The sequence below is a fragment of the Apus apus genome, chromosome 13 (assembly GCF_020740795.1).
Source record: "Apus apus isolate bApuApu2 chromosome 13, bApuApu2.pri.cur, whole genome shotgun sequence".
NCBI lineage: Eukaryota > Metazoa > Chordata > Aves > Apodiformes > Apodidae > Apus > Apus apus.
In genome coordinates this window covers 14814405-14829620 of record NC_067294.1, presented here as the reverse complement: position 1 = coordinate 14829620, position 15216 = coordinate 14814405, and the positions used below count along the sequence as shown (strand labels likewise).

General features: G+C 38.5%; 1 protein-coding gene across 3 annotated transcripts in view; it reads left to right on the top strand.

Moving 5' to 3' along the window:
• SLIT3 (slit guidance ligand 3) overlaps positions 1 to 15216 on the top strand; it is a 481507-nt gene that overhangs the window by 395081 nt on the left and 71210 nt on the right. For all 3 annotated transcript variants that reach the window (XM_051631304.1, XM_051631303.1, XM_051631305.1), the window contains 3 exons: positions 4010 to 4081; positions 8459 to 8622; positions 13351 to 13475. In XM_051631304.1, coding sequence (XP_051487264.1) covers positions 4010 to 4081; positions 8459 to 8622; positions 13351 to 13475 — 361 coding nt within the window. The remainder of the gene's footprint in view (positions 1 to 4009; positions 4082 to 8458; positions 8623 to 13350; positions 13476 to 15216) is intronic.

Genomic DNA, 15216 nt, shown 5'->3' with positions numbered 1-15216 from the left:
CCTCTCTCACATACACTTTTCAGCACAAGTTCAGTCAAAAAAACTGCAGAGTCAACATGTTTATGTTTAAGCCTGAATATAGAGCAGTGTTTACACAATCAGGGCTTTAATCTTTAGTCTTCACATGGCTTATCCATAATGGCAGCCAAAGTGTGTGTACTGGGGAGCTATTTCAACATAGAGTCTTAAGAATTTGTTTAATAAGCAACAGTTGATATCAGCAGCTTTTTGCACCAAAGCTATTGCAGTGAAAAATTGTGGGTTTGTTTTTTTTATTTTTGTTTTGTCCTTTTTTGCCCAAAGCTAGTCTTTTTAGAAGCTAAATGAAAACAGATTTTAAAAGCTGAGATTGAGACAAGGTAATTATAAATATTGGAACTCTCCAGTAGACCTGAATGGACTATTTTGAAGATTATTTTTATTGAGTCCAGAAGTAAAAATGCTTTCTCAGATCACTAAAAATTGTCGATGTTATATTTATGAAAAAAAAAAAAGCTACAAAATATTCTACTCATGAGATATTCTAGTTTTACTAAAAACTGATGGATATTTACCTCAGTTCATAGCTCACACATACATCACATTCATAATAATATGTGTGATGATAAAGCTACCACTAATACTCTTCAGGCACAACCTTGGCACCAATTTTTGCAGTTTCCATTGTTAAATGCTGCACTGATTTGACCAAGCCAAAATATTATTTGGCTTTGTTTCTTTTTCTTTCTTTCCCTTTTTTTCCTGTGTGGCAGAATGACCACTCCTACTGATCCAGTATCTCAGTTCAGAGCTTTCAGCGGTGACTGGGGAGCAGTTAGTAAAAGGAAAAACAAAACAACCCCCCCAAAAAAAAAAAACAGCAACAAAAAAGCCCCCCAAAAAATCCAACAAAAAATAACAAAAAAAACCCAACCCAAACAGATATGTTTAGTTCATTTCCTTACCTAAAGGCAAAATAATAAGTTAGTGAGATTACAAGTAAAAGGAAGTTTTTATTTCAAGAATTCAAGTGTTTGATTACTCTGTGCTCTGAGGAGGCCCACCTCACATTAAATTCATACCCCTGCTGTTTACTAATGTTTAGACAAGAGGATACCTAGAAGTTGTGCTTTTGAAGGAGAGCACAGACATCAGTGTGTGTGTTTTAACTGTCAAAATATTTAAGATTATTTTTTTTAACATCTGCTGATAAGGATTTTTGGTATAAAAATGTGCTGCTTTTGTGGATTCAAGAGGAAAAAGATGTTATTGCACTGTTGAATTCTCTTGTCACAATTTATTATTGTGGGTTTTACAGTATGTTGCATTTATCATTTTATTTTAGCTGCATGGGTGATGGTGTTGCTGACATGATTTTTTCCATAGAATAATTAAGGTTGGAAAAGACCTTCAAGATGATCAGGTTCAACCATCAACCCTACACTCTCCTGGCTACTAAGCCATCTCCATTTATTAAAATGCAGACATTTGCATCCATGAAACATACTTCAGTGTTTGAGATATGTAGTCAAGCCATTCATCCCATGAGGTTTTATATTTTTTATGGTTTTACCTTCTTACAGATAAACAGCTTTGTCAGTTTCCCTTGGAAGAAGTTTCCAAGGTATTTAAGGAAGATAATGCACCCTTTCACAGAATAAATACAAATGATATGACATAAATATAAGTTCTGCCCATTCAGAGGGAATCATCTTACACATCTTAAATAGCTTCCAAGATCAGAATATAAGCTCATTAGGAGAGGCTGGCTATTTCAATGTCCTCACTTCATTGAAGGAGGGAAAAATTTCATGATAAGTTTTTGACCAGGCCTGATATTGCATCCTCATACCAACAAAAAGACTCCTTATTTAGTAGCTGTGAGTATGTTAAAGTTAGTTGATGATTCAGTTTAAAATTGGTGAGTGTTCTTTATGTGGAGTTACTGTGTGGGAGCTCATATCCTTCCTGTTTGGATTAATTGCCTGGACATCCATCCTTATATATGCCAAGTATTAATAGCCAAAACGTAGGTATGCTTACAGCAAAATTTCAGAATCAGGATGTTGGAAGGGGAAGTTCTTGGTATACTAGCATCAAGAACCAGAGAGAGATGCCAGCAGGATAACTCTGCTGTAGTTTCTGTGGTTTTGTGCTCTGTAGAAAAACTTTGCAGTTGAATGAGATAGAAAATGCAGCTGCAGCGAGCAGCTGAGGAACGTGCTCAGGGTGATGTTGCTTCTGCTCACATGGTTCATGGCCCATGGTAGGGCCCAGCCTCATGGGAGACAGGACGAGGTGTATCTTCCCTTGCCAAGTTTGGCTTTCCTCACTCTGAGGGTGCTGAGATAAGGCAAGGCATAAAGGCAGAATTCCTAAGAGCTATAAGCCATCAAACAGAACCCAGTGAAGCTCATAGTGGTGTTAGAAAAGAAAGGAGGCAAAAAGAGATGCTTTTATTTTTGTCTGGAGCTATTGTGTATTTCCGTGGGCCTCACTAGGTATATTGCAAAATCTGAACAGTCACAGAAGTCAAAAGTAAGTTGTAATTGCTGTGTTCCACAAATCACCAACTAAATTAGAAAATAAAGGACTCAAGTGAAAGAGCTGCTACAAAGGTGACACTCAGAGAGTTTCTGCTTTCCACCCCCCTCTGCCATATCTGGAGCTCTGACAGTAATTGCTGGACCTGGGAAAGAGGACATAAAGGATACAGCAGTTTTCTATCACTGAACCAGCTCAGGGGAGACATGCAGAAGAAAGTATGATTTTAAAATACTGGTGTCCTTTTCCTTTGCAAGTTCTCTACCAATTTTTGTTTAAGTGGCTAGTGAGATCCAGCAGAATCCACTCCTGTTGGCTCCTTATGAGTTCTTTGTTAATATGTGAATTAGTAAATTACTAATAAGTGACATACAAACTAGAAAAGTTAGACTAAACTAAAAATATTTTCCTCTCTGCTATTTTTTTCTTTTTTTTTTTTTTTTGGCCAGATAATTATCTAGTGAGGCAGAAGATGCAGCTGCTGAATAGCTGGGTTTATTTGTTTGTAATGTAATGTTCATGTATCTTCTCTGGTGCATTTTCTGGACAGTTTTTATGCACTTGTGCCGCCAAGCTCCCTGTGCCCTCCTGCACACTCATTTCTTGCTGCATGTTTTCCTGCCTGATGGTGGCCTTGGTGTTGCGCTCTTCCTCTCTATTTGTCTGGCCCAACCTCTAGTGGTGGTGCCTTACTTTTTAGCAGGGTCTTCAGCTGTAGTTGCAAAGAAAACCACAAATAATCAAAGATTATCATTGTTTTGTCTGCCACTTTGAACACAAGTATTGTGATCTACAAGCTGCAAAAAATATCTTTTCGTTTATGCCTGCCCATGTAACACACATAAAAACATATTTCTTAGAAAAAAGATAAAGTGGCTGCTTAAATTGTCCTGGAAACAGTGGAGAAATGTTACATCAGGATCCTGAAAACCCTGCTAGAAAAGTGTTTGTTTCTGCAGGGTGAATAATGCTCTAAAACAACAATGTGTATGTCAAACAGATTTTAAAAACAAAGATGCATTTCCTACTGTAAGAATAGGTAAACTAGAATGTGAAAGTGCAGCAAGGTTTGCCCTCATGGACCCTTGTTCTCTCCTAGGATTTCTCTAAAGTCAATATTTAATTTAACTTTCACAGTTCCTATTTTCCCTGTTTTTTCTGTGTTTCTCACTAACAGAATTCTGTAAAAGAATATAGGTCTGTATGTGAAGGTCTGCTTGTCATCAATACACTTTTAATAGCATAGATAGTTTGTCACTTTTATAATTTAAAACATTAGTCATCAACATTTCCAATTGTTTCATTATTATAAATGTCTACATCTAGAAGTAGAAGTAATAAAATACAGAATATCATGAGTTATGAAGCTCATAGAAACTCTCAAGGAAACAAAATTAAATATCCTTCTTAAGCACCAGTTCCTTTACTTGTGGGGAGCAGATACAATGCTGTGGTTTGATACCTTCCTGGTTCTCCCCTCTTCTAGGACACTCCATGGAAATGATATTTCCAGCGTTCCTGAAGGTTCTTTCAATGACCTGGTATCCCTCTCCCATCTGTAAGTACTTCTGTCTGAGTTCATCTCTTTGATTAATGGTTTCAAATTTATGAAACAGTACATATTATTACAAATTTAAGATTGTCTGGCTTTTCTTGCTTTCCTGCTCACTTTCCATATTCTGCTTTGGATATTCATAGTGGATCTGTTCAAAGCAAATAAAAAAATACTAGAACCTGTTGTTATTAGTTACCAAAATATTTTCCTAAGGAAAACCAAATGAGCAAATGTGACAGTTTCCTCTTCTGTGCACTTGGTGTTTAAGACTTTCTTTCAACATTGTCTATATGAAATGCAGAGTGTGTTATGGTCTGAGAGTGAGGCAGGAAACCTCCCACAAAGAGCAAATATTGAGCAAATGTGAATTCTTTGCTTAATAAGTATCATATGTTATACATGCTGAAATGTTGTCACTATATGAACTTGTTAACGAATCGCTACTTCAGACATATCTATTTAATCATAAAGAATTTGGTCATTTCACAGCATTAATACTTCATTCCATAATTTGCAAAAATTATTAGATGTTTCAGATATTTCAGGATATTACTATGGTATTGGTGGAGATTCAGGATATTTTTAAAGGCGAGTCAGTTGATGCAAGATCTGTACAGACAAGCAGCTACATTTGTTACAAAATGAACTGGAAGTGTGATGTGCCAAAAGAGTGAACAGAAGATGTTTTTTCACTGAGATAATGTGTGATACTTGACATTACTAGAGAATAGATGTAAAGGAAAAGTAACTTTGTGTGGCAAATTTCTTAATTACTGTCCTCAAGTAACCAGGGGGTTGTGTGTGTCTGGGTCATCTTGTAAAGTTTCACAAGTTGATACAGAATTTTATTATTTATTTCTGTGTTAGTTTCCCTCTGGACAATGAAAAATAAAGATATTTCAGATTGGTAGGGAGAGAAATAATGGGAGAAACAGGCAATTTCAGCTTCAGATGAGAAACAACATTCTGTTTCAAGCTTACGCCTTGGTATCTAAGTCAGAGAAAATACTTGTTTTGCACAAAATTTATTTCTTCGTCATGTTCTCAGTACAGTTGGGTCATCTTGTGCATTGTTTTGGAATTAAAGTCCAACTGAGCTGGAGCCCTGTACCTCCTTTTGGAAACACAGTGATACCATCCATACTGGGAATTTGGCTTCTGAGGATATTTTTAGAACTTAAGAGATAAACATATCATGTCCCATTTGTTTGGGTTTTCCTTAGAGTTTAGTTTAAATGAAGTGCAGATACAATTTTCCTGGGTAAACTGTTCACCTTTGAAAGTGATAAAGCCCCCTTTGGCCCAGGGCAATCACTGCAGTCTATCTGTTTAGATATATGTGCTGCCAGAAATGTAAAATACACAGAGCTCAAATGAACAGTAATAAATAGGATCCATAAAATAAATAAGACCTGTCTGGGGTGTAATTTGCATGGATGAACAATTGAATTTTACAGTCCAGTTGTGCTCTCCAGCTTCTTAAAGAGGATTCTGCAACTTTTAGCAACCACAATGTTTTTGCTCTTCACATGTCAGAAAAAGCTGTGCTTATTCAAGGTCATACAGCATTGAAAATAAATTCATTTTGAGCTTTTCCTGATACCTACATGTTCAAGGAGAAAGCATGTGCTTGGAATAATTTTGAAAATTATACAAGGGGTTGCCACTGATCAAACTCATAATGCATGGGAGAATAAAATTTTATGTTAAATTTCAAGCTGTCCAGCTAAGCAGGATAGGGATTATGGCAGGGGAGAGCTGACTACCCAGGTGCTGAGCGGGATGATCAGCATCAGTAGAATGCGGGGGGTGAAGAGGAAAGGTATCAAAGTAACCTTCAGGTTTGCAAAGAAACATTTGTGAAGCATAGACAAGACTATTGATTGGAATCAGAGTCTTGTGTAATAGCTTTAAATTGGTCTGTAACTGGAAGAACGAAACTGAGATCTGGATACTTCAATCATTTTTTCCATAGGTGTTTAAAACCAGAAGAAAACATTCACCAGATTTCCTTTACATTGCAAAAATCAATGATTGTAAAGGAATTATTATAACTATGTAGCTGATATGCCTCACTAAAGGCATAGGAAGGATTGCATGTGGTATAAACACACTGCTTTTGTTTACTATTTATTACTTTATTTACTTGAATCTTCTAATTGGCTTTTTAAGCCATAACTCTACTAACTTTTTTAGCCCCAGGTGATGATAAAAATGTTACAGCACTTCTGAAGGATCAGATATATTAATGCCTAGAAAGGATCCACAATTTGTTGGGGTAGAGCTGAGACCTTCTTAGGTAGGTCAGTTCCTGCATTTGCTGCCCTCACCACTCATTGCTACACACAACTCTGTGGTTGATGCAGTTTCCCAAATACTGCCCATGCATAAACTGATCCCTCCAGGGGCTTGACAAAGAAACCCTTGATCCTGGGTGCTGTGTTGAGAGGTGTTTCTGACAGACATCTTCTGAATGAACAGCTCAGATTTCTAATCTTGTTAAACCGTCTCGTCTTTACACAGATTCATGTTAGTTATAGAGGTAATTATATAAAAATCAGCAGTCCCCACCTCTGTTTCTCTACATTATCATGGCTAGAGTTACTTTAACTGACTTTAATCTAAGTTACCTCAAAAAAAAAAAAAAAAAAAAAAAATTGCCTGAATGGAAATATCTGCACAGCATTTTGAAAATTGTGCTGGTGGCTTTTCATTACAGCACAAGATATTTTTACCTTTTGGAAATGTTTTGCTCTGATGGGCAAAGAAATGGAGAGAGTATGTTAGAATTCATGAATGAAAATACAAGACTTCACTATAGTTCCTAGAAATGAAGGAAAAATCCCCTAAAAAAAACACAAACCAAAGAACAGAAAGATCCATGTGATGATTTCTGCAGTTGTACAACAGTGTTATTGGTAATCATTTCTAGTGTCTGTAGAGCAGCTCTATTTCTAATGTAGTTTGTAAAGACTAACTAACACAGTAACCAGCTTTCCCCTGTCCTCCCACTCCCATTTTATGTATGACAGTTGCTCAACACTAAAGTTACTTTCTCAGTCCAAGTTTCACTGCTGCATTTTGTTTGACTTTGGACAAGTGAGCCAGTTGATCACAGTCACAGGGTCAAAAAGTCAACCCAGTAGGTTTTTTTCCACTATAAGCAATGGATTTACAGAAGGAGTGGGTGGATATTTTTTAATACTGGGCTGCGGTATACATTTAATTTTGATGAATGAGCCCTAGACAGGGTTTGAACCTATGAACCTTCATTATGAATCTGTCTAGGGCACAGCGGGTTCATTAGTCACTCCAATAGAAATGTATCAACAAATTCACTAAGGTTTCTATCTTAATATCCTGTCTGATATGTTTTTATTTGAAAGAAGCTTGAGTTTAAAATACCACCTTAAAAATTGTTTAAAACATATGCAGAAATAGTGAAGTCTAAAACACTGTGCGACTTACTGGTTTCTTTACTATCTCTTCCCTCTGATAGTCTTTATTTAGTTAATTTTCTTCCCATGACAATCCAGGTGTTTTACAGCTAAAGCCTTACATTTACTGGCAGGAAAATAAATTCAGATGTCCAACATGTGTTTCCTCACACTTTCAAAAATTAATTGTTTTTAAACTGACTTTTCTGTAGTCTGGGCTTTGCTTGTAATTGACTGATTGCCTGGAAAGACAGTTTCTTTAAGGAAAAAAAAAACAAAACAGTACAAATGAGTCAAGGCAGTACCTAGCTTTAAGGTGAAGAGGTTTGTTTTCTTTTGGATAGATCTCCATGAATAAAGAAAAAGTTCAGTGAATTATGATTACATTGTGTGAATGCATCTAATTTAACCGTATGACCTAACCCAAGTGATAGGTTAACCAGCAAATGTGTTTTCAGAGCCATAAACAAACTTAGCAGACACCAAGTTGCAGTTTTGAAAACAGGAATATGTTTCATAGAGTGAGAAGACATTAACATGAGTCCTCAGATACAAACTGAATTACAAAATTAGTGGTTACAATATGCTCATGAGCCCGAAGACCTAAATAAAAGAAACCAGTGTGATAAATTTGATGAAAGCAGAATGTCTGGACACATAGATCAAGCACAGCTGTTTGAAAACTGATTTATTGTTTGAAAAAGTGATTTGCTGTTAGGTATTTATGTAACCTTCCTAACTAATGGTGAGAAGAAAGGAAAAGAGTGGGAATACCAGAAGAGATAGATCTCAAAGTCTTCCTGAATGTTCAGAAGATCTCGCCCACATTTTGAAGGAAAGCATTCCTGTAAAAACATAGGAGAAAACATGCCTAAGTGGGCTGAGGGATGTTATCTATGTTTGCGAGCCAAAATAACTGCTGTTAATTGTTTTACACCCCTAGGGCTCTAGGTACCAACCCTTTGCACTGTGACTGCAACCTCCGCTGGCTTTCTGAGTGGGTGAAGGCAGGCTACAAAGAGCCTGGGATAGCGCGCTGCGGCGGGCCTGACGCCATGCTGGACAGGCTGCTGCTCACAACACCCACTCACCACTTCCAGTGCAAAGGTAGGAGGCTCTCTGCTCTGCCCTCTTGTTTTTCCTCATACGCAGTGCTGTATTTTTAATACTGCTGGAAACTGGTTTTAAAGTGAGTTTTTGGGGGGAGCAGGGTTTGGCTTTCATTTTCCGAACCCTCACGTTCCGTTCAGGTTGCACTTCCAAGTGTTCTTCCGCAGAGTGGAAGTAACTGCACCACGGGAAGGAAAAGCAGCAAACCTCAGAGGAGGCAGTGTTCCTGTGGCTCACATCAGATGATTTAATGGCAATTTAGCATGTAGGATGTTGTTTGAACTTATTCAAGCAAATAAGTTGGTATTGGCCTTCTAGCTACCCCAGAAAACTTGGATAAAATTTGGGTTATTTTAAAATTATAGAGCACTCCAGTTATGATGGACACTTATTTGGAAACTGAGAAACTGAGAATTCTTCTGGAAAGCATATATTTGCCAAAACTCCATTTTCATTTGAAGATATGCAAACTGTCCTCATCAGCTCTGTCTCAGAAACTGTACATTCTGGAAGGTGTTTTGTGTCTGAATACATTCCTTCTGGGGAGAGCTGAGGTGCAGCCATTAACAATTAGGGTTACTCCATGGGTGCAACATGCTGCGTTAGAGAGCGGTCAGATAAAGGGTGAGGAGCACAATTTTTTGTGGAATAAAGTAGCTTATTCCTGCATGTAGCTTAGGATCTACCTGTATTGTCTAATTGAATATGAGCCAGCAGTGTGCCCAGGTGGCCAAGAAAGCCAATGGCATCCTGGCTTGTATTAGAAATAATGTGACCAGCAGAAGTAGAGAGGTGATTGTCCACACCTGGAGTATTGTGTCCAGTTTTGGGCACCTCAACTCAAGAGAGAGATCGAGGTGCTGGAGCGAGGACAGAGGAGGGCAACAAAGCTGGTGAAGGGCCTAGAGAATCAATCTTATGAAGACGGAGCTTGAAGGAGCTGGGAATGTTTAGTTTGAGAAAGAGGGGGCTGAGGGGAGACCTCATCAGTCTCTACAACCACCTGAAAGGTCATTGTAGAGAGGCTGGTGCTGGTTTCTTCTCACAGGTAATTAGTGACAGAACTAGAGGGAATGGCTTCAAGCTGCACCAGGGCAGGTTTAGACTAGACATTAGGAAAAAAAAAATTCACAGAAAGAGTGGTTAGACACTGGAACAGGCTGCCCAGAGAGGTGGTGGAGTCACCATCCCTGGATATGTTTAAGGGTCGTTTGGATGTGGTGTTGGTGGAGATGGTTTAGGGGAGAACTTTGTTCATAGGGATGATGGTTGGACTTGGTGATCCCAAGGAGCTTTTCCAACCTGAGTAGTTCTATGATTCTATGTTTCTATGTATGTTCTTAATGTAAAAAAAGTTCTGGAGGTCTGCTTAGGTTACCAGCACATATGAGAAGATGGAGTTATATTTCTAGTGGAAAAGATTGGCTCAGTAGCCTTTCTTAGAAATGGAAATGAGGGCATAAAACTGGGGTTTATGTCTCTCAGAGTGCCAGGCACATTTACAGCACTGCCTGGCAGCATGATTTTATAGAGGCCGGGATTAAACTGCTGAACAAACAAATGATGGTGTGGAAGTGAGTTTAGAGCACAGGTTCTCAAGCCTGAGCTGAATTTTATGTCCTTTCAATATTTAATAAGTGTAACCTTATAATTTAATTACTTTGAAATGTCAGTCTCAAAACTATCAAAACTCTTTAATTATCAGAACTACAGACTTTATTGTAGTCTCTTAAAAGTGAAGTACAAACATACCCTAAATACTAAAAATATCAAATAATCTACTTGTTCACAAAAAGTGAAGCAAAGGAAATTATTGTGTTTACTTATTAATGAAAATTAATCCAGAAAGAAAAGTTAGATGACTTCTTCATTCTGAAACTGATAAATCAAGTTATGCTCAATTTCTCTCAAAACTAAGCAGCTTTTAGGCAAGAGATCAGTAAACCTGTGATCCAGACTATTAAAACAGCTGTATGTTTTTAGTGTGAATATTAGTTTGGTCCACTAGAAAGCTGGTGGGCTTTCTAGTACCCCAACTGTCTCCATGGCTTGCTTTTTCTGAATAGAAAAGGAGAAAAAGTGTTGATTCAGAGGTGGTGTTTGGACAAGCAGAAGCTGTTGACAGCCTGGACAAGTGGTGCTATACTCGAAGAAGCCCCAGGCCCTGGCATAATTCCCCTTTTCTCATCACAATACATGTCTTTTGAAAAACAATGCTTGGTTTTCTAACTGAACCCATATACCCTGTGCATGTTGAAGATCCCGTGCCCTGTGCTCCTTTGTCTGGACATCAGCGATGCTCCTTTTTGGGAAAGCACCAGGATTTGTTCCAATGTCATGTCCCGGTTTACCCTCAGGCTGGAGGGATGTGAATGGCTTGTGTCAGGTTTTGGTGCAGCCTCCAGTAGTCCTACAGCTGCATTGCCCTCTGGTCACTGAGCTGAAGCTGACATCTGCCTGTCAGCAGAACAAGACTGCCTGTGGTGTGACACAGTGTCCAAGGAGGTGTCTGTCCCTCTGCCTGTGCAGGCTCAGTCCTCACTCGTGCACGGAGCCCAGGGTGGACTGAGCCCCGTCCCCCTGGGAGCCCGAGTCATTGCTGCAGAAGTCAGCCCATGCTGAACTTGGTACCTGGAGATGCTTGTAGAAAGGTAGTGCATAGATGTCCTCTGTGACCTCCAATTACTTTTACAAATAGTTAGAGTTTAACTTCTTGTTAAAATTATGGTTTTAGCCTGCGACTGAGCAGAAGGTTGTGTCTTAGCACAGCCAAGAAAAGGAAAGTGTGTAATGTGCAAGTCATGCAAACTCAGCTCTGCTTTTTATTAAATTGCCCTCCTAGTTATGCAGTAGGGAAAAGGAATGTGCTAGGCTGAGGGCATTTTGCTGTATGGATTTATAAATCAAATCCACAAGAGCAAACTAATGAACTACTTAACTGCCAGGAACTAGCACTGTTCTTATTAGCTCCTACATTGATTAGCTTTGATCTATGTCATAGGAATAAATGGAAAATGTACTTGTGTGTAGTATGAAATAAATAAATAATAGAGCAAATTCTGGCTTAGTGACCTCTAAATCTAGAAGAGCAGCACTGCTGGCTGTTTCTTGAGCTCTCCAAGGAGCTACCTTCCTATATTATTCATATATTCTACCTTCAAGACAAAAAGTAGCTCAGATATGTAAGGTCCCACCCCATCAATGCCTGAAATTCAGATGTTATTTCCTTTTGCTGTCCTAATTCCAAGTCAAAAACATATGACACTTGGTTAGAAATAAATGCAATGATAGAAAAGGATGGCAGGAGTCTTTTCTTTCATGTTTTGATTTGTTGCTTCTTGTGTATTTTTTCCTCATTACTGCATGTTGCTCTCTGCAGTCAGTGGCCCTGGTGACACCACCATCAGTCTAGGATGTAGCCTTTACATTGCAGGTGCTTTCCAAATGCAGCTCCTTAGTACCCATTTCTGTTATGTTCTTACCCCCTGTTGGTGCTGTGCAGGTGTTCAAAGTTAATAAAGAAGGTTTATATCTCATACAGAATGGTACAAAACAAATCCCTGATTGGAAGGGAACTTTTCATCCCTAGTTTTGGTACCTTTCTAGAGCTCCACTTCCTCTCTAGTGTCAAGTATAAGCTTCTTCTCTTCACTTCCAGGATGTATCACAATTTTCTCCTTCTTATCATTTATCATGCAATAACAGAAGGTCAGTGCCCACTCCTGATTAACACAGCACCAATTTTATGTTATTTTAAAATGTATTTCCTTAAAAAATGAAATACAATTATTTTAGGGTCTTTACTGCCTGATATAATTTGAGCCCTTTAAAAGTATTAGATTTTAATTTGTACATATAAAAGCTGTTAATTCATTGATATTTGAAATGTAGCCATTTAAAAATCACCATTTCTTTAAATGTAAATATAACTGTCTAAATTAGCTTTCTGTAAAATCTCGACAATAAAACACTGATTGACTTGGTACCCTAAATATAGTTACTATTGTTTTGCTTTGTGCTTCTCTACCTGCTCACTCACAACCATCACTACTTCTCTAGAAGAGTCATGTTAAAAAAATGTGGTTTACTGGTTTAAATATGGCCATGTGTATTTTCCTGCATACATTTACATCTTTGCATATTTGTTTCTGTTGCAATTTGCCAAGGCAGCTGAATGTTGATAATCATTCTTCTGGGCAGAACAGGAAGAAAATAAGTTTTTAACTCTGTTAAAATTAAGGATGGTAGAACACTCTGCACAGAAATATTCCCGTAAGCCTCTAACTAATCTTTCTTTTTTTTTTTTTTTTATTTATTTCTGCTGTTGCATCTGCAGTTTCATCCTTGTTACCAGCCACAGAACTGCCATGTTACAGTTCCCTAGGGGTTACTATTGCAGAATTTCCAGCACTGAGGAAGGAAAAACTGCTGACAACCACATATGTATAAAGCCCACTTTCTGGAAATTCCCAACGTGTTTTTTCAGAGCTGTTGTTTGCATGTCCAGGAGAACACATGCATCATTGAGACTTGCCTAGCACTTGATTTAAGTACTTCAGACTCTGCTCCCTGGGAATCCCAGGCTGTTGTGTCAAGTTGCACTCACGGCTTGTGCGTTTGTGCCAGCACGGGGTGAAAGCTGCATTAGGAAAATGTGTGTGAACAGGGGAAGTCTCACTCTAGTACCTCAGCCCTCTGCCAATACACTGTGCTTTGCCTTTCCAGAGCCGGTGGATATCACTGTTGTGTCCAAGTGCAACCCCTGCCTCTCCAATCCCTGCAAGAACAATGGGACGTGCAGCAATGATCCGATGGAGTTTTATCAATGCACTTGCCCTTTTGGCTTCAAGGTATGTCTACAAATGAACTACATGCAAAACAACAGTGTTCCACATCCCTTCTGTGTTCTTAATTGTTGTACCATGAGAGGTCAATTTTGCAGGTGACTGAGCTCAAAAGTTCCCTTACTTAAGCAGACTGTGTGTGAGCTTTCAGCTGCCCCCCGCTACAAATTTTCTCCTGTGTGACAAGAAAGGCATTTCTTTCTCCCTCTGCTGTGACTATACAGACCACCCTGGGAAACCTGCTCTTGTTGACCCAGCTTTGAGCAGGGTAGTTGAAGTAGATGATCTCCAGATCTTCCAGCCTGGGGCATTCTCTGATTTTGCAATGCAGAAATCCACGTGAAATGGAAAGTTGATTTTTTCTTCCTTTTAATTTCTTTTCTTTTGCCAGCAAAAAGTTAAGTATTTCATAGGCTGCCAGGCCAAAGAGGAGGCATTTCAGATGAGAATTAAGAGCTGGTTTAGTCCACATTAGCAGAACGTTGATACATTTTAGTTTACATCTATGTTACACAGACTGGTTAGCAGAAAGATGGTTAACTGATCAGACACAACCACTAGCTCAGCTGTCTCTGACTTCTGAGCTCTAGTGTTCACAGAGTGATCTGCAAACCTGCAGTCTGGTTGATGCCAAGCACTGTGAACATGCAGTGCCAGCTTCTTGAGAACACATTTGAAAATTAGACAGTCTTGTCATTGAGTAATGCAGTTTGTTCAGGAGTGACATGTAACTCACATTCTTAGTGCTGCAGCGTGATAGCTTAAGGCTACCAGGACTTTGTTTCAGAGTTGATATAACTGGATGCCTAGCTCAGTAGTCAGTAGCTGAAGGATTAAGTATAAATGAGGCATATGATCTCTTCACAGCCTGGGGAGAATTGGATGTTATGGCCAAAGAAGTAGGTTGCATCCTGCAGACTGTGATTTTATTTGCCTCATTGATGCTTCTAACAGAGTCTTGGTCACTTGAAGCAGTTGCTCATGAAACAAAGAGTAATCATAACTAAGGAGGAAAAAAAGAAGAAAGGCAAAACCAGACATATGTGTGGGAAGTAAGCTCAAGCATCCACTTCTTGCATTCGTGGTAGGATTTAGGAACTAGTTGCTTCTATCACCGTTTCCCTTCTCTGTTATATCCCAAATGGTAACACAGAGTAATTGTGGAAGATCCCTGAAATGTTGGAAAATTGAAGACGTAGAGCTCATTGCTTCTGTTTCACCTCAGTGCCCCACACATAGTACTCAAGAATAGCAACAATTCTCCTAAGTAATTGAAAAAGTCATTGAAAATTTCCTTGCATTAAAAAACCTTCTACCCATTGGCATTTAAATGGGCAGCTTTTCTAGGACCTTAAGAAGAACACATTTATCTCTGCAGTGAGGGAGATTGTGGCTGTTTATCTCCTCAGGTTAACAGAAGAATGGTCATTTTAATGTGGTGTTTAATGTAAACTGGGTTGAATTCTTAGAATGGGACTAGGTGATTGTTAGGAGAACTTGAAAACTAAATGCTTTCAAAACTAGCTGGAAAATATATGATTTTTTGTGTATCTCTTACTCTGTAGGGCAAGTATTGTGGGACAGATATTCAGGTTATTCAAAGTAGAAATTTATTGGTTATGAGTATATATATATACACTCATATATATATTGCCCATAGGTTTGTTTTGTTTTTCAGTATTTCTGTACTAGCAAATGCACTAATGTAGATGCATTTATAATGCAAGAAGACATGTTTACAAAGGAA